This window comes from Marmota monax, unplaced genomic scaffold (genome assembly GCF_021218885.2).
Source record: "Marmota monax isolate L192 unplaced genomic scaffold, Marmota_monax_Labrador192_F-V1.1 WCK01_AAM20220418_F8-fsc00026, whole genome shotgun sequence".
NCBI lineage: Eukaryota > Metazoa > Chordata > Mammalia > Rodentia > Sciuridae > Marmota > Marmota monax.
In genome coordinates, this window is record NW_026693108.1 from 10677483 (window position 1) to 10697500 (window position 20018).

Genomic DNA, 20018 nt, shown 5'->3' on the forward strand with positions numbered 1-20018 from the left:
GCAGTTCTTCCCACTTCATGACGTGCCTGCACCCTCTCTCCTGCAGCCCCTGCAGACAGATGGCCCTTGTCTTCGTGTACGGCACCCTGAAGCAAGGCCAGCCCAACCACAAAGTCTTGCTGGACTGCGCCAATGGCTTTGCAGCCTTCCAGGGTCGAGGACGCACAGCCAAGCCTTACCCCCTGGTGATTGCTGGTGAACACAGCATCCCCTGGTTGCTCCACCTCCCGGGCAGGGGCCACTCTGTGCTGGGCGAGATCTACAGGGTGGACGAGCACATGCTGTGCTTCCTTGATGACTTTGAAGGCTGCCCTGACATGTACCAGCGCACCAAGGTGCAGGTGGAGGTGCTTACGTGGGAGGGCGAGGGCTTCCCGGGGGACAGCGTGCAGTGCTTTTTGTACAGCACGGCCACCTACCCGCCCGAGTGGGTCCACCTCCCCTACCACGAGAGCTATGACTCGGAGGGACCCCATGGGCTGCGCTACAACCCACGAGAAAACAGGTGAGAAGGGCCGGTGGGGCCACGGTGAGGAGAGGGCACTCTGCTGGGAGACCTCAGCTCAGTCTGTACCTGAATGCTACAGCAGACTGGTGCCCTTTTCAACAGACATTTGCAAAACTCAATTGGGAAAAAAGAAGCCAATCTGTCTTTTAGTGGAATCGATTTTGCAAATAATTTTGACATCCCAACAGCAAGATCATACCCCTGAATCTTTCCACCCAGTACCACCTCATTGCTTGCTGCTTTAAGGGCCTCATGGGCTTCTGAATGTACTAGAGGAGGAAGCCTCTGGATCTGAATTCCCCTGAGTGCACCTGGAGAACTCATATGCTCTCCTGCTTCCCTCCACTCTGCTGTCTTCTGATGATGATGTCCTCAGTGACCGGAAAGATGGCTGCCGTCAGGTTGGCAGCTGGCTGAATTGATTCTAGCCTGTAGCACCAATAAAGGAAATCTGAGTAAATACTTATTTTGGGTGGTTCAATATAATAATAAAAAAAATAAAGAAAAGCATGCTGTACTGGAAATATAGCCTCATTCTTCATAATTATGAGAACACACACAGACTACTGAAGATAGCGCTTAAAATTCAACAAGATGTTTTGGGAATTAAAATATAAAGGTGTTGGTGTTTGTTTGACTCTTTTTAAATAGATTTATTTGAATCTAGCAAAATAATGAACACCCACTTGCCGGCATATGCGGGTGAGCACCCAGGTTTCACATGGAGGTTCATCTGCACCCAGACCCCTGCAGCCAGCCCGCCACACCTCCTGAAGGCACAGGACTTGGGGGTGGGCCTTTCGAGAAGAACCAACACATTAGCAATTTGTTCTTCAGGCCTGACAGAAGGCTTAGCTTCCAAATACAACAGCACTTAAAATAATGTTAGCAAGGCACCAAGTACCAATTACTGCCCCCTCCATCTGATGGTCTGTCAGCGGGCTTCACGTCGGCGAGCAGCTCTGCTGCTCGGCTCTCTTCTGCTCACCAGCAAAGTCTGCGGTGGATTCCAAGAACTCAGAACAAATGGAAATGCAGCTGCTGCTCCTCAGTGGCCTCGTTCTGGCTGGGGAGCTCACTCACCCTTCAACTTAATGGTAGACTGGGTCTGTAACTACATCTGGCACAAAAACATGATCATTATTTTTAGCCTCTTTTTTCTTAACTGGAAACTGGCTTCACAAAACACAAAAGGCAAGGCTGGGTGTCAGCTGAGGAGCTCGGGTGAGACGGCCCGAGGGCCCAGTGGGGACGGGACCTGGACAGTGCGCCCAGCTCAGCCAGGGGGCCCCAAAGTCACCTCCTAGGACTCGGCCATCCAGCACGGCGCCTGCATAGAATCACAGCAGGAAGGGGTTTTGAGAAGTCATCCTGGCCACCTCGTCCTTAGGAAGTCGGATAATCAGCCCCAGGAGTTAGTCTTCAATTACGGAAGAAGGAAGGTGATCAGATTGTAAGATGGCAAATGCTGATTTACTAGAACTGGAGGCAGAGAACTGGAATCCACATTTCTAAAAGGGATCACAATGAATGCTAGTGTTACGTCAACTGGCACAGCCTGTCGCTTATGTGTACATTGTCTTCATTCGAAAAAAAGGGCAAACTAATATTTAGACAAATGCTTCGTTTTATTGATTTAATTTTGACACTAGGAAATCTCACAGAAGTACAAATCATATGTATAATTGTTTATATCAATACAAATTTCCATTGGTGATTTTTTTGGCAGAATGTTGGTTTTGACTCTTCTGTGGAATAAATACGAGATGTAGATCCGGCTGCACAGAAGTGTTCCCGTGAAACACTTGACGAAATCGAGTGTGAGAGAATAATACAAATGGCTAAGTCGGGTGATGCCTGAAAGGCTATAAATACTTCATTCCAGCTCCACGAGCAGATCCCCTTCTCCGACTGTGTCTCCAGCTTTACAGTGCACCAACTTCACCTGGAATTCAAAAAATGGGGGGAGAAGAGTCATAAGCTCCAGTCCGAAGGCAGCAACCCCCTACTCCTTCTCTGGAGGGAACTGACTTTTGGGCCAGGGAGCTCTGGCCTGGGGGCATCCTGAAGATCCTTAGGATGTCCCTCACCTCTCCCTCTGGGCTGACAAGGACAGAAGAGGTGCAAAGAACGTCTATATGTGTACACACACACACACACACACACAGTCCAAATAGATGCTGATGCAAAGGAGAAGCTCCCCAGCCAATCTCAGCGCCCCATGTGACGAGAAATGCGACCTTCAGGAGCCTCGAGGCCTGCCCTTGGTGGCATGATGGAACGTGGGACTATGCCCTCTCATTCTGCCCGTTTCTCCTCAGTGTCATCAAGTTGTGCTCGCCAAATCTGTGTTCAGATTTAAAATGAGCAGGGAGGGGCCAGAGTGTGTGGAGACGGTCCCGTGCCTCCCTGGAGGCAGCCACTTGGGTGTGAAAGTGCACGTGGGTTTGTGCTGACTGGCAGCACCGGCCGTAGGCAGACACCCAGAATGCCAGTGACGTCTGGGGTGGTGCGCTGGCCGCTGTCCCCGCCATTCGTGGTGAGAGTCCAGCCAGGCTGTTTTATCTCAAACTAGAGCTGAGTTTTTAAGAAGGATGTGAACCCGTGCAGGAATATTCCAAAGCCCTCTCAGCAGATGCCATTTGGACTGAAGTGCCTAAATGACAATCCTGATGTCTCCTCTGATTATGTGTCGTGATGTTTTACAGTCACTAGAGACCCTGTCCACTGTGAACCTTTTCTCTAGGAGGAAATATGGCTCTCTCGGCCCAGGGGAGGGGGGGTGGTACGTGGAATGAGCAGAGGGACTCCAGCTTGCAGGGGATGGGCCAAAGCACAGAATTCGCTCACACCCAGCAGCCCCTGAGAAGCAGCTCTGGGCTGCTGAGGGCAAAGGGTTCTGCCTCCTTTGAGACTGCTCCATGAGGAAATCCAAAGACATGCAATGGGGCTTCACACTGCTGCAGGAAGCGAGGCCACGCTCAGCCCAGCCACATGGGGACCCTCAGCCTGCAGCTGACACTCTTCTTGATCCCCCACAAATCATCACAGATGAAATGTTAAATAAGCCCAAAGAATAGTTTTTATGTGAACAGAAACCTACATTTTCTTGTCCACTTTTTAAAATGTCATCAAAATTTTGAAAGGATTCCTGAAACACCACAAATCATGCCCTCCTACTCTGCCAAACCTCCCTGACAAGGTGGGGCCACCTGTACCTGCTCCAGCCTGGCAGCCAGCTCAGGGCTGGCCAGTGTGCATGGGGACCTCTGCTCTACCTGCTGGGAGCTACAGGGATCCCCTTGTCCTTCTCTGAGAATCAGTCCCTTTGACTTCTGGAGTGACAGACAGAGGCTGTGTATCTCTCTGATGTAAACCTGGTCGTGAACTGATGGATCTCTCTTTACACCCAAAGTCCCCACGGTGTGGCCACAGTGCAGGCCACAGCCAGCCTTTGCTGCTGTTCTCACACCGATCATGCTCCGCTGTGCAGACACTACCAAACCAGACACCCTTCAGAAAAGGGTCATTTTCCATTAATGGCATCCCCTGAGTCCTGGGAAGAAAGTGAAATGATTGCTTCACAGGCTTTTTGTTTTCCTCAAAGAAAAAATACACTCAAAAAGTTTCACTCTTAACAAATTTCAGTACTGTCACACCTCCTTTTCTCCCTGAATCATTAAGGTCCACGTGTGTGCAAGGGCAGCGGATCCTCATGATCTACAACTGAATTGTTCTCTTCATGGAAAAATCATCTTGAAGAGTTACATTAATTTTTGCAATCTGTAAAACCGTTTCCTGCTGTGTCACCTAAGTCTCAGATAACTAACTGCCTCCAAGACAGATGTAAACATTAAAAATTAAAGACCCCTTAATTTGAAAGACATTAAGGTGAAGAACAATTGTTCTTTAACTATCTGAACATAATACAGACTTCCAGACTTTCTGGAACCCACTCTGTGAGACAGGGATGCATCAATGCAGAGCAAAGAGCTCCTGGATCTTAACATCTTCCCCAGGGAAGAGAAAGATCACCTCTGCAGTCCCTAGCGGGGCAAACCATCCATGACGCAAAGGTGGAAGTTCTCCTCTGGTCATAAGGCTGGTGTGGACTGGTGGGAACATACCTTGCCAGTCTTCCCGGCCGCCATACTGTTCTGCATTTTCATGGCTTCAATCACACAAATTTCCTGCCCTTCTGATACCTAGAAAATGAAAGAAGAGTAAGCTGAAGTTTTAAAAGCACTCTAACTTTGCAGTAACATCCAAGAATGAAATCACTAAGGAATTCTTGGTCAAACGTACTGAAATATATGAATGACCTCTAACATTCCCATTCCAAGTTCATCTTTAGGGGACGGTAGTGAAAGGCCATTCCTTCTATCAACAAGTCCTCATTAGAAAAAAATGGAGTATTGCTTATGGGGGCTCCCCTGGGGACCTTTAAATTTAGGTGCAAAATTGGAATATTTTCTACTTTCCTAAAATGTCCAGAATAGGCAAATTTCCCAAAACTGAAAGACTGAAGGTTTTTCTGGGGCTGGGGGACACAAAAGTAAGTGCGGTCAGGTGCAGGGTTTCGAAACTGGATAATATTGTTCTAACATTGATTATGGTGACAGTGACAGCTGCTCCTTTACAGGGTCATACCATGTGTGAGTTTAGCTCGTGCAACCATTACCAAAATGGGCACATCTCTGCTGATGGTGCTGGGGAGCATCAGGCCACGAGGATGGCACCTTCCCCTGCAGACACCCCTCCTGACGAAGGCACTTCCCCCACCTGGACAACGCCTGCAGCTGGGTTCACAGGCCCCTGCTCAGGCTTCCTGGGTTCCGACGTCTGCCTTATCATGAGGGAAATCCTGGCTGAGCCCGGTTTAAACCCAGTGGGGTGAAGCCAGGGGCTTCAACCCAGGAATTGCAGACTAAAAGCCACTCTGTTTATTCACTTTTCTCTGGTCTTGACAGGCAAGCCCCCACGAGCTAGGCCAGATTTTTCTTAGCTTTATGGAAAGGGGCTCTGGGTCTTTGAAATGGCAGGACCAGGGCTCTGCGGGGTGCTGGTGGGCACTGGGGCTGTGCTTGGCCAGTGCTGCACAAGTGCCTAGAGAATGTTCTTTCCTGCAATCCCCAAGTGATCTCCAAGTCCCCTCCCGGCCCCCTGTGGGGCGCAAGCTGTCTCACTGGCAGTGCCGGGAGCCTGAGCTCTGGGTATTCTTTCCTCTGCTGTTCAGGTGGTGGGCTGTTTTTTCCTGGCACAGAAATATAGGAAGAGAGGGGATGCCAAAGCTCCGGAGCTGGCACGGAGGAGACGCCATGCTGCCGAGCGCACAGTGCTCGCTGTCACTGCAGATTCACCTCACCTGGCATCTGCATTCCATACCCGGGGCAGAACAATGCTCAGGGGGACAGGGAGGGCAGTACCTCGGCAATGCACATGCCCCTGGGACAGTCACCCCGCCCCCCCCAACACCATTTAGTCCTTTTTCTCTCTTCAGAGGAAGGCAGAGACCAAGAAAGAGAGAAGGGCAGGTCCATGAAGTAGCCCAGCCCACGGCCTCCCAGACAGAGCCAGCAACAGGACTCTACTACCCTGACCCAAAGACTGGGCACCCAGGTCACAGGGGCAGGTGGCTTCCTTGGAAGTGGGTCCGAGTTGCAACAGAACACCATGGAAATTCTGTCCAAAAATTATGATTCAATCTCCACCTCTGGGCTCCGGTCACTACTCCCTTTGCAGATGGACAAGTCCCTGCCACGGGTACTTGTGTGCTGGCCTCCCACAAGCCCACCCACTCTGTCTTCCTCCATGGATATTAGAGCCCAGAGCTGGCTTGGAGCCCTGTCCACCCCTGCCCCTCAGCTTGGGTGGGTGGGCACAGCCTCAGTCCTCTGCCAGCAGCTGTACCCCTGCTACTACCTGTCCCCACTCATCCCATTGCTAGGGTCTGCTAGGCAGTCAGGGAGCCCCTGCTGCTTCCCTAAACAGATCTGCAAATAAGAGTAAGAAATGAAGCCTGCACGGGAGACAGTGGTCATGCCAAGGGGCAAAGGCCAGCCTGACAATAATTCCCATAGCAAACATGCCAGTTTGGCCAGTTAGGCCAAGCCACAACTGCCCTCCAGGCCCTGCTACAGCCTGGGCACAGGGGGTGGACAACGAGTTATGGAGCTCTGCCATTACTTCTCATTGGCCATTGGCCCTGGCTAGCTGGGGTGCTTATAAACATGGACCATTTGCGAAGAGGTGACTGCAAGGGCTAGGTCCCAAATCATTAAGCAGAAGTCCAAAGACTCTGATGTAGCCAGAGACAATCAGAAGTGGGAAATCCCAAAATTACAAGTCCCTCTGACTGTGAAACTCTGGTGATTAAAAGAAGTCAAGAGGCTCTAGGGGTGCTGCTCAGTGTACAGTGCTCACCTGGCATGCTCGGGGCCTTGGGTCGGACCCCCAGTGCTGCATGGAAAAAAAAAAAAGGAGACATACACACACACACACCAGAGAGAGTACGTCCTGATACAAAGGAATCCTGTCTTCAGCCCGACCAGCGCAGCACTGAAGTACACAGTGTGACCAGGGCTCTCCATGGCCCCAGGTCCTCTCCCTGTGTCTGTGGCCATACTTACCTCATGATTTACCTTCAAATGAAAACCCGAGTCACCGCATCTCCCCTCGGCTTTATCTGTTTTATAAAGTGTTTGCTCTCACCCATGCCTAAGAGGCAGCTCTTAGAAATCAGTCCCTGATACCCCCCCGCAGCGTTGTCCCAGAGCATCATTCCACACATGCACACACACGTTCACAAACACACATGTCCACACATGGGCTTCATCTAATTTCAACATATTTCATCCTCCAAAAATCCAGTCGGGGAAACACAGTGCAGACTGCACATCGGAGAATGCAGTGGAACCAAACCACGGCGGCCAGCCTCTGGGCAGCGGCTGTCCCTGGGCGGTGTGCTCAGGGTCTGGGTGGACTGGAGCCAGGCCCAGGCCCCCCTAAGCAGCATCTCTGGGCTCTGGTGAGACCCTGCTCTCATCTGGGGCCCTGGGGCTCGTGGCCCACACTGTCCCACAAGAGCACACCACACATCCCAGCGCACGGGGCTGGGCAGGGGCCCGTGGAGGCAGCACCTTGGGGCCTGCCCTGAGGGCCTGGGGAGCTGGGCATTGGCTGGGCTCACCGGGGCCTGCAGGCTCGGGCAGGCAGTGTGCATGGCAGGCCCCGCTCCTGCAGCATGTGCGCACGCTTCTCCAACACTTTTGTGAATCATCTGATAAAGACTTAATGATTGTGACAGGATGTCTCCAGTGTTGGGCTTACTAAATGGTCACAAGCCTGGAAAGTCTTTCTGATGAGCCCAGCCCGCCTGATGTATTTCTCCGCTCCCTGTCTAATTGGTGCAAAGTTTGGAGGCCCGAATCCTATATCTTTCATCCGGCTTATTGCGTCCTCTCCCCTGACACGGGGTCAAGGTTCACATTCGCATCCGATTATCAGAGCGGCACTCATTAAGCGGGAGCCAGCCTTGCCCCCAATGAGTAGGCTGGAGAGAGAACTCGGCCCATTTACTCAGCAGATTTTCGCATGTTTAGGGGCCTGCACGTCACCCAGCATCGCTCTGTGCTGAAGAGTTTCAGACATCTCCAGCTGATGATTAATTGTGAGTGATGGGAAATAAAATCCAGTAAAGCCAGCTGCTTGCCATGGTCGGCAAAATGACTCTAATGGATAGAGGCTGCCAATTTTCCAGTTTTACTGGCAAGTCTTCCAAGTGTAATTAAGGGAAGTTATAAATGATATGGAAATCTATCAAGTTCCATTTATTTTCAGAGGACTCTTTCCCCAGAGACTTTTATCTTGAAGCTTATAGTATGCTTTGTTGTGCTAATGATGTAAGCCACATCTTGTTTCTGATTAAAGCCCCCAATCTCCTTCTACCAAGTCCCCTTCACTCCTTCCACAAAGATTAAAAGACAGAACCTCCCCGCGCACGTGGCCTCTTTCGGAAAACACGCAGGGACTGGGACACATTTGGCAACGTGTATCCTTCAGACCGCGAACTGCCATCGCCCCTCAGGAAGCTCAAAGGAGGTGCAGGAGAGGAAAGAGAGGGGGGGATCTCCACCAAACATAAAAGGAGGACCCCAAAAGCAGAGGCTTGAAAGCTGCACTTGCGACCAGATATTGATCAGAATCGGGTGTCGCCCACTAATGTTATTTGATTTGGAATAAAAGCATGAAAATGATGGCAGAGGCCTCAAATTGGAGACGTGAAGGATGACTGCACAGTATTCCATTTCTCAATTTCATCCTTCAGAGCCACAAAATGGGGGTGATACAGTGACTGGATGAGATTTACAGTAACAGCTGTGGCTTCCCACACAAGGGAGGCCCTTCTAATGGGCTGAGGTCTGCTTGCAACAGACGGGGAGGAACAAAACAAGGTTCCCTATTAAGAGTGTGCAGCCATATCTCTGATAAAGAAAATCATTATGGGAGTCAGATTTCCTTTAAGATGGCCCCTACCCCCTTTTGTCAATCAAACCCAGGGCTGCTTTAAGGTGCTGTCATTTCAATATAGGAGAGACGACGCCAATGGCGTCGAGTTTGTTCCCCCTTGGAAGCCCACTCTCTAGCAACTGTAAAGAATGCAGAGGAAACCGTGCCAGTGGCATATGGCCTTCTACTGTGCTCAACATTCACACAAAAGACAGGTTCATCAGTCATTGGAGTATCTGGATAAAAAAATTAGCTCCTGATGGATGGTATTTTGAGCTTACCTGCTGCTACTACATTACCCGAGAAACACAGGTTTTGAAACCCACATGACATTAGAAACTGCAGACCATGAAACACGACACGTGCGTGAGCACATAATGTACGCCAGATTATACAAAATAATAAATAAGCTATTTAAACCCTCTGCCTAAAATTGGGCCCGCTGCAAGGAACCCTGGGTCACTTCTACGCAGGCCAATTAATGCACAGCATCTGCTGTATAGAAGCGGGGCATGAAGCACTTCCGAATGATTTCGGCAATTAAAAGAAAACTGTTTCCTGCCTCTTCAGACAGCAACTGTTTCCCTGCAAGACTGAGCACCAAATCGCCGTGTGCAGCTGAAAAAATCAGTCCCCTTTTGGAGGGAGAAAGGAGGGGGAGGATGCATTTTTATGGGAGAAGGAGCCTTCTTTTGTTGTCCTCCCTTCTGTGTTTGTCTGCCAAATGAGACAGAAGGCTTGGAGGGCTTACTGGCCTGCCGCAGTCTCCCCTTCAGCCCCCCGAAAACTGGGGATCAGTGTCAACCCTGCCACTACTCCGCACAGGCGAACACCCCTCAATGCCCCTTCAAAGGCTGTGCCATGTAGGACAGGTGCCCAGTGCAGTGTGTCTAGGGCCCTGACTGCAGACTTGGCTAAAAGGCAGGCTGGACTCTGGTGATTCCAGCTTCCTCTTTCTGAGCCGCTGAGATAGCTGCTACGTGTGCCCTCATGGCTCCTGCGGGAGCAGTGTGTACTTTCCCAGTATCTTCATGTAAAGTGTGCCCTGGTGGGGGCGGGGGAACCCCAGGAGGCTGAAGCATTTAAGCCAGGTGGAACCATCATCAAATTATGAGGAAAGGAGACACACAGAGAAGTGTCCCAAGCCCCTGGCGGAGGAGCTGCAGGCCTCCTGGGACTTGCTGAGGGGCGAGGTAACATGTATGGCTTGGTTGCTGGCTCAGGATTGGAGGTCGTGGGTTGGGGTCCCCCACCTAGGACTCCCTGGAACCGTGCAGTGGGAGACAGGAGACCAGGAAAGGAGGGCGGATTGTGACCAGTACAAAATAAGTCTCAGGTTTCACAAAATTCCTTAAAATAAAGAAAAATATTACTCCCTACTGCCTTCTAACTTAACTCAAAACCAGAGCCAAAACCTATATAGTTACAAAAATGCCTTAAGGTACCTATAAGATACCTTAAGATACCTATACCTCTGTGGAGTAGGCCATGGTAGAGGACTCAGTAAAATTGTGATTTTTTTACATTTGTGGAAGACTGAGAAAAGATATTTTGAATCTGTCTAAAGCTGAGAACCATCATGTTCAGTGATGTTTAAAACAAATACAACATGCCTCTCGTCCCAGGAGAGAGCATTCCTGGGCTTGCAGTAGACTGTCCTACAGTATTTAATTTGCTGATTGATCCATCGGGATATTTTGATCTCATATTGATAATTATCATTAAGTTAAATTGTAAAAACTGCCAAATTGTTGCCAACAAAAAAAAACTACCCCTCAGATTTAAAAAATATACGTTACCTGGAAGAGATTAAATGGCCAAGACCAGGAAAGTTGTCACCTCTGAAGAAGACAGGGCAGGAACCCCACTAGAGAGACCACAGGGCAAGCTCATGGCATGTGTAATATTTATTGCTATGTAAAATCTGAAGCAAATATTGTAAAGGTGAACAGAGAGCATACTGGTGACTGTGAGACTGCTCTCCATAACCTTCTGTACGTTCGTAATATTCCATGATTTAAGGGTTTAAAATGTTAATGAACACAGGAATCTCCTCGTACGTGCTGTGGAATACAATCTGAGGTTTAGGTGCAAAGCTGGCATGTTCCCAAATAAACTGCTTCAGTAACTACTGCTATGAAATATGTACATGTAATTATTGCCATCATTTTCTAATTCTAAATCAAGGTATCCAGAAACTGAAAAATCTGTCCAACGGCCTGGCTCGCTCCTCTGCCACAGAAAGATGCAACCACTGCTCCTGGCTGACAAGGCACCCAGGCTGGTGGCATGGGCACACCCACCAGCAGGCCCCACCCAACCCTTCTCACCCAGATACCTCACAACTATGGCCTTTCTTCAAGATAGGAAAAGTAAAGGTTTTCCAAATCTGCCTGCTACTCCCCAAGGTCAGCCTGAAGCTCTATTGAAGGAGGAGCTTTGGAGACAAAGGGAAGGTGGTCCATCAGGCTGTGCAGTGGGGCCCCTGCGCCTTGTGGTTTGTGGTTACCTATGTGCCTGGGAACCCCCCCTGGAAGGGACACATGCAAGGAGAAAGAGCCAGGGAGAAATCTGGGTGGTTCTACTAATGATCCCGCAGTGTTTGCACTGTACAGAGGATGCCATTTTTTGCCCAAGGCATTGTTCTCGAGAGCAACAATCCCAAATCCCTAATTGCCCTTCTGCTCAATGTCAGTCTCAAAACAAAGGGGATCTTCCTCATCTCAGCCTCACAAAAATATCCCAAAGTCTGTCTTTCTATCAGGAACAGGGCTAAGTGTCATGAAAATCAGCAACAGGTACTAAATGCTTCTCTATTATTTTACCTGGATTCACAAACAAATGTCACCAACTAAGGAAGACAGAAATGTAAATGAGCTATGCAGCCTTCTTATGTGCTGTGCCTCATTTAATTTTCTGATGCATTAAATAAGATGAATATCTCTAATGCAAATATGAGATTTCTGCAGAACCCAAGCATAACTCAGAAGAGTCTTAACTAAATGCAGTTAAAATATCGAGTGGGCTGGCTCTCTTTCTTTTTTTTTTTTCCTGATATCAATACAAATGTGCTCAGAATGGCTTTATTTTACACTTCAAAGTCAAAATAAAAATCATGCAATAGGGGCTGGGGATGTGGCTCAAGCGGTAGCGCGCTCGCCTGGCATGCGTGCGGCCTGGGTTCGATCCTCAGCACCACATACAAACAAAGATGTTGTGTCCGCCGAGAAATAAAAAATAAATATTAAAAATTCTCTCTCTCTCTCTCTCTCTCCCTCCCTCTCTCACTCTATCTTTAAAAAAAAAAATTATAGTAGAGGATAGAAAAGGCAGCAGAATACAACAGACACTAGTATGGCAATATGTAAATCAATGGATGTGTAACTGATGTGATTCTGCAATCTGTATATGGGGTAAAAATGGGAGCTCATAACCCACTTGAATCAAATTGTGAAATATGATATATCAAGAACTATGTAATGTTTTGAACAGCCAACAATAAAAAAAAAAAAAATTTAAAAAAAAATCATGCAATAAATGTAGCAACTGTACATCGAATGTTAGCATATGGGAAAAGTGTATTCTGCCTTCATTCTGAAAGAAAATTTTTGTTCAAGAATATCACAAGTTTAAAAATTAAAACATGGGGCTGGGGATGTGGCTCAAGCGGTAGCGCGCTCGCCTGACATGCGTGCGGCCTGGGTTCGATCCTCAGCACCACATACAAACAAAGATGTTGTGTCCGCCGAAAACTAAAAAATAAATATTAAAATTCTCTCTCTCTCTGTCTCTCTCACTCTTTCTTAAAAAAGAAAAAATTAAAATTAAAATTAAAACATTTATAAAAAATGCTAACTTTGATTACATTAAGTGTTCTCAGTTTATGATACATGCATATAAGATATATATATTTTAAAATGATAGTGTTGTATGAAAAAGAGGTATTTTTCAAAATGAAATGTCACTGTAAAAACATTTTCAGAAAGTATATAGAAAAGGCATAAAAAAGTCATTCTATCATTTTCAGATTTAAATTTGTGAATCATGACTTTAATAATCATAGTCCTACTTTGTGGTTTGTTTGCTTTTATGCATTTTACTGTCCTAAAATCTCCTGCCCCCATAGTCAAGAAAAACCAATTTAATAATCATGTAAAAATGATTTTGCTGCCATACTGAATGTTAAATAGTGAATCACAGAGATTGAAAATATCAGGTGCTTTTGCCATGCAAACCCGGAAAGAATGTCTGGAACACGGGCTCTGGCCCCACACACCAAGACGTCTGGGTGCATCTCAAGTCCAAGCAGCCAGCCCAAGTTTCTTCTTCCTAAGGTTTTTAAACTGCTCAATTGGTCATTTCACAAAACAGATTCGTCATTTATGGTTTATGTCACTTTTGCAGAACTTATTGCTGACCCACCATTCTATATGTGTCAAGTTTTGCTAATGGTCACATAAAAATGATAGATTGCTGGAAGTTAAATTACAAATAATGTTTCAGAGTAAAACGGAATGCTCGCAGGCCCTTGGTTGGTATTGTGTCCCTGATTCCCCTGAAAACACACAGAGTAACTGATTGCATCATCTTCGTACTGACCAGAGTGGAAACCTGCTCAGCTTTTGTTATATTCTGAGAAAGACCTAATGTGCCCTGCAGGGTTAAAATAATTTGAATCAACAAAACTTAAAAGCTACAAGTAGTATTTTCTTATAATGGCCTAATGGAGTAAGTGCTATGCTTTTGGTCCAAGTAAAGTTTCTTATGTTTTAATTACACAAGACAGAATTTAACTATAGAAGTTGCTTTAAGAGCTGAATTTTTCACCCTCATTGTTTTCAGTATTAGGGGTTTGGGACATTCTTCACTCATAATAGTAACTCAAGGGTAAAGACTGTTTTATCCCAATACAATGGCACAGAATATGAAAAGAAGTTCTGCAAGGACCCAAAGAGAGGAATAAAAGGAAGCGTATGCCCACCTGACCGCGTGGGCACACATGGGAAAAGGGCATTCCTGAAGAGGATGCAGGATGCGGAGATGACGCGCCACTTCCCTGGGTGGCCTCCACGAACTCTGACTTTAAGGGACACGTCATATAGGCCTCACTGCTCCACAGTGACACCGTTTCTAACAATGAGTCCTCAAATTAAACCATTCTCAGTACCCACATTTAACTATGGGTGGATGCTTTCAGTATCTGAGCCACCCCAATGAAGCAAACACTAATAGCACATTGTTCCCTTCCACCAAATGCCTTGCTTTCCCACATTAAATTATTAACCAGGAAATGGAAAGTATGAAGGCTAAACCCCTTTGGTATGTGGAAAAGCTAGGCCAGGAGACAGCACTTGTTAAACAAGAAGGCTGTGCTGGCCTGGCCTAGCAAGCTCCTGCTTCCTGCCTGCTGAGCCGCCCCAAGCTGGGCAAATGGGGGGCCAGCACCATAACCCCGACCTCCTGTCCCTCTGCTTCCAGGCAGGTGGCACGCCCCTCCTCCCTGCCCTGCCTCTCGGCTTAGGCTTGGACTCGGGTGTTAGAAAAGTAAGGATTTAAGATAAACACATTACTTAAAAAAAAAAAAAAAGCACAAATATGATTTTCAAATTAAAGCCACACAATCAGGACTGACAAGCTCAGACGGGCAGTGTATATACTCTACAGCTTCCAGAAAAACTTTAAGAAGGAAAATGAACAGACACCCTGCACACTGTGTGCTGGCCTGCCATGAGTCCTTAGAAGAGCCCCCTGTTCCTCCGCCAATGGAGCGTGTGCATGTGCGATGGTTAGCATGGAGGCCAGGAGCCGTCCTCCGTGTCCGCTCCTGGGGAAGCAGAACGCAGGCAAACACTGCCCTGTACACGTGTAATTCCCATGGATCACCTCTCCCACTTCCTAACCCTCGGGGTCAGTCCTAGCCAGTGCTTTCTTCCAGGAATAGCCATGCTTTCAAAACGGGCAGCAATTCACAGCCACTTCGCCTCCGATGCTTTTCCAGAAAGCTAGGGGCTCTATTTCCGTATCATCAGGTACAGCTGTTGCCACACCACATCTCAATTTCAGGCTGTGCACCTAAAACACCTGAATGAACCTCATCACGTTTATTAATATTCCTTTTCTGTAGATACTTTTCTAGAAGCCAGTGCCAACTCCGTGAGTTTTCCTCAATGTTAAGAGGATATTTTCCCTGTATTAATAAAGAAATCTGGAGGCATTTTAGTATAATCTTGACAGGAAAAGATGTAAACCCCAATGACTTCACTGAGGTATAAAATGGAATCGCCTTATCATCCATGACAGTCTGTCATGTTTGGCTGCTACTTTCCTGCACATAAATAAAAATGCAAGTACTTAAGTGCCTCTAGAAACCTTCTGCTGCATCTTAAATGGTTTTCATTTCACTTTCTCTGCTAATCAATAGAGATTTCTGTCTATACTTTAAGAAATGCATACATCCTACCAGGTCATCCAGGGCGAGCTGTCTTGGGACTGCACATGTGAGGGAATGTTAATATGGCTTTGATCTATGCTTTAGTGTCACCAGGCCAAGATGAAAAACTTCAAACTGCGATCCTACATTTTGTTTACCAAATGACGGAAGCATTCTGGTACCATACAGATTACAGGGTTGACCTGCCCTTAACTCTCCTTCCCAACTAGACGTTTATTTCAGAAGTCATGCAGGAAGTCCCCCAGCAGAAGACTGTTTCTTAACATGAGTTCTTCAAGGGTATGTTAAGCACAAGTGCTGGAAAGTAAATAGCAATTCTAAGTAAAATCTTCTCGACACACTGAATTTGGGAAATAAGAGAATAAACCTGGCCTTCTTTCTGCTGTAGCTCCAGATCACTGGGGAGGGGCGGTGCTCAGAGCTGTGTCACTAAGTCAGTCAAACCTCAAACAGGGAGATGGAGAATTCACAAGGTCTGCTTTGCTATTTTGTGGGGGTCATTTAAGGCAAGGAAAAACAGCCACGGTTGTGACGTCATGGAGAGTAATTCTGAGCAACCAGGACCCTCTGGGATAGGCATGGCCCTTACCATGTCCCCTGGCTTGACGGAGACAGCCACCACCACTCCAGGCATCGGGGAACGCAGGATGCTGCTTGTGTCCTCAGCCACTTTTTCCAGCATAAACTTGTTCAATTCTGCAGCGAGTTTGGTTAAAACACGTACCTTGTACTCAAGGGGGGGAAAAAAAAGTAAGGAGTTTAAAAGATGAACTTTTCCTCCAAAGCAGCACTCATTTAAAATCAGGATTTAGCTTTTAAAGGAAAATTCCAATATCCTTTAAGTCACATGCTTAAATTCCTTGTATATAACACCCAAATACATCATCTTCTTATACTTTCTTACTGTCAGTCAGCCATCTAAGAAATTTCTTGAAACAAAAACAACTCCTTAATTAGCAATACATAATAATCATCCTGGAGTCCTGAGAAAAACATCTTAACACTTCACAAAGACAAAAGTATGGATCTGCCGGTGTCCCTTCACGGCTTACAAACTTGTGCTGAGAAAGGCAGACTGGTGGGCTGGGTCAGCTGAGGACTGAGGCGGCAACGCTGTGAGCTCACATCAGTAGATGGCAGCAGATCGCTGTCGCAGGACTCCCGCACCCGCCAGAGAGCCGCTGCACTGTGTGCACCCACAAGTTAAGACAAAGGGTTTCAGTGTTTGTTTTGGGTGAACAATCTTTAAAATTCAGATCTTTTCCAATGGCATAAAATGTTACATTGGCAACTGAAAAAGTCAGCTTGCCTTTTTAAGCACATCCCGCAGTCTTTCTGCCATGACAGGATGGGGAGAACACCTTCCCAGCTGGGGGCAGAGTATCAAGGCTTTCCACACACAATGTGCACAGCCAAGGGTTTCAGGGCCCCTCTTGTAGGAGGCACATTAAAGTGGGTCCAGTCCCACTCAACATTTCTAATAGAGAATTTCTACCAGACAGGAAAAAATCCTATCTCTGGGAATCCGTTTTGATTTGATTCATCCAAACGGAAAGGAAAAGAAATGGCTGGAGGAAGAGCTACTGAAGACTTCTGGACTCCCACCAACCAAACCTCTGGGGCGAGCGGCAGCGGCACCAGGGCAGCCCGCTTTGAGGAGAGCTGCTGCAACCCGAGGCCTCCTGTGGGCACCATGATGGCAGCGACGCCAAGACGAAATCCAATTTGCCCTTGGATTCTGTACAGAGGCAGCGAGACCTCCAAGTAGGCTCTTTGCAGGGCCTCTTTAAAAGGAGAGGGGAGGGCCCCGATGAAGAGCTTTGATGGCCTAGGTTCCGAGTAGAATTGCGACACTGTGACAGGTTGAATAATAACATCTTTTGCATGTTTCTTTACTCCTGAGTGTGTGTTTTGCAATCAAGACATACAAGCATCTGCCAGTTTCTGAAGGATATGATCCTTAAGTGAAATTACAGTGCAAATAAAAGCTTTTTGCTCCTATTAAAATTCATCTGAGTCATAAGTGGCAAGGGAAAAAGCAAGGAGAGTGCATGCTGCTGTCAGTCTAATAAACATTCTGGGCAGAGGGACTATTTATCAACGATGAATTGTACCTCCAAGTCCTTCATTAAACCTATGGGGGGGGGGAGAAAAGGGGGGAATATAATTGGGCCAGATTGCACAGTGTTAGTATCTGCCTCTGCCTTGGAAGGGAAAATCCAGGATTGAGAAAGGTGTGGGAGTCCACCAGAAGTTACTTTTCTGCGGGCAGCGCCCTAGGGTGTCCTTCTCTGGGACTGGTCAGCACGGTGCCCCTTCAGCTTCCAATGCTGCACACAGGTCGGTTTTTGCCCAATTCAATTTTCATTGTGAGTTCAGGAAAAGTGAGGAGAATGCCATTTACGAACTTCCACCACAACAGATAAACTGAACTAATTTTAGCTATATCACAAAATAAGCATTAGTAGGGATCCAGTGCTAAGAGTGCAGTTAGCCCTATTTCTCCCCAGAAATTACCAGATCCTGACTAAAACTGGATCCTTTTACTCTCTTTATAATTTTCGTATCTTCTGGATTCCTTTCTCTGTGGGACTCCTGCTTGGCTTGGAAAGAGATGTGAGAGTCACAAAGCTCAGCGCCTTCAGAGGCAGGCTTTGTTACCAGTGAAATGTTCCTTTTCCTTTTGTATTTGTTTATTGTTCTTAAATCCGTTTGGGGGATAAGTGACTTATTGTAATCACAAGCGAAAAAATAACAACAAAGTAAACTCTGGTGCACGTGGTTGGCTTAGAAATGGCCTTTCTGAATACAAAGGGGGGCAGAGAGCAGGTTCTCTTAAGATTACCTTTGATGTCGTCCTGGCCCTGTTAGTGTGCCTGCACGAGCCAGCCCACCGTCTTAAAACAGCCTCTGGAGGCCCCTGTGGGGTACAAGGAGCCCATGCCCCATGGGGCTGAAATGGGGCACATGCGGGCCCATCCAGTGAGAATGAGAAAAGCCTTTTGATGCCCAACAAAGAAGTTATTTAAGAACATATACCAGAGATTACAGTCAAAACTGATATCCATCGGTGTCTCGGGATTCTTTGGGGACTCAGGGCAGTCAACTAGCTGAGAGATTTCAGGAAGGTATCCCTTCAGCAACGGCAGGATACAAGTTCAGTTTAGTGATGGACATTTAAATATTCCAGGAGTGGCGTGCGACACTGCCCTGCAGAGTTCAGATGTTTTTGTTGCTGTTGTTGTGAAGCAGACAGACCCCACTGTAGACATTTTCAGGTGGGCAGTCCAGCATTCTACAGGCGCGTTGACAGGGTGGCCAAGCAGGACCCAGAAGACAGCGGTTCTCACTGCCTGGGTCCGCAGTAGCGTCTGTTTGATGAGAAGCTGCCTGTTGGTGGAGCTGGGCTGCTGCGGAGGGGGAAGCGTCAGCTGGGGCCTCATCATGGACGGAACTTCACTCTGCTGGCTTTGGGGAGCTGGTCCCCAAACCACCGCCACATAGATACAAAGCTCTTCAATAACAAACACCTCACCATGTAAGTTAGAACAGGGAACGGTGCTCTCTGGGTCTGGCCTGCATGGGCTCCTCAATCGATAAGTGACAATAACGGGAGCAAATGGCATATATGACCCAGTTATGGAAAATGACCCCAGCCTGGGTCTCTAAGCCCATTAATTCTACAGTGTCTACAGTGTAGGACCATGTCTAACAAGAGAATTCTCCCAAAAGTCTAAAAGAAACCATAGCAGACATGAAAGGCTCAGGAAGAAAACCACAAGAGAGGGACGATTACAAGGAAGGCATTGGGATTGTTTTTAAAACGAGCACATGGAACCTGACGAAGGAGAAGGCTAGGAGCTGGGCCCAGTGAGGTGTGGTTAGAGGAGGTGGGAGCTGGCCCTGGGCCACGGCTTGGTAGAGATAGATGCTTCTGGTGTGTGTGTGTGTGTATGTGTGTGTGTGTGTGGTGCTGGGGATTGAACCCAGGGCCTTGTGCATGAGGCAAGCACTCTACCAACTGAGCCATATCCCCAGCTCGACAATGTTTCCTAATTGACTTGTGAATGGAAATATCCTGCCACGAGCATGCCCCATTGTGGCAGAGCTCACCTGAACTCTGCACCCCCAGACAGCAAGAACCTCACCCTGCGATTCACATACACAGTGCCGTCCCTGGATTCTGTGTCCATTTAGTATACACCTTCTTAAGCAGGCTCTTGTTTCCAGGCCTCTGGAGGTGCTGGTGCTCTTACAGACCCCGCGTGCTGCTGTGTCACACCACTCACATGTTGAACATGCCCAGTCTGCATACTTTCAGTTGTGATTTGAGGTCCTCCTGTGTTGTTCCTCTTCAAGTGGGCTCTACTCCAGTTTCCATTTCCAAGTCATTCTTCCCATGACAATTAGGGTATGGACAGTTGATCAACTGCTTTTGTTTCTACATGTCAACTCTTAGACATCTCAGGCAACACAGAATCAAGAGCCAATAATGAAGCTTTACTGCAAGTTTTTACATTAATTATCTCCACATCCTGGTGTAGTGGCCCC

At 47.5% G+C, this 20018-nt stretch overlaps 2 protein-coding genes across 9 annotated transcripts in view; one reads left to right on the plus strand and one right to left on the minus strand.

The window, feature by feature from the left end:
* Ggact (gamma-glutamylamine cyclotransferase) overlaps positions 1 to 1032 on the plus strand; it is a 39821-nt gene extending 38789 nt beyond the window's left edge. For all 6 annotated transcript variants that reach the window (XM_058582748.1, XM_058582746.1, XM_058582749.1 and 3 more), the window contains one exon: positions 47 to 1032. In XM_058582748.1, coding sequence (XP_058438731.1) covers positions 60 to 509 — 450 coding nt within the window. In that variant the 5' untranslated portion in view covers positions 47 to 59 and the 3' untranslated portion in view covers positions 510 to 1032. The remainder of the gene's footprint in view (positions 1 to 46) is intronic.
* A 1085-nt stretch (positions 1033 to 2117) lies between these two features.
* The window catches only part of Pcca (propionyl-CoA carboxylase subunit alpha), a 358388-nt gene continuing 340487 nt past the window's right edge, over positions 2118 to 20018 (minus strand). Inside the window, exons 22-24 of one of the 3 annotated variants that reach the window (XM_046454816.2) lie at positions 16057 to 16197; positions 4636 to 4713; positions 2118 to 2453 (exon numbers count right to left, since the gene is read on the minus strand). In XM_046454816.2, the coding sequence (XP_046310772.1) occupies positions 2385 to 2453; positions 4636 to 4713; positions 16057 to 16197 (288 nt within the window). In that variant the 3' untranslated portion in view covers positions 2118 to 2384. The other 2 variants (XM_046454817.2, XM_046454818.2) reach the window with 2 other exon arrangements.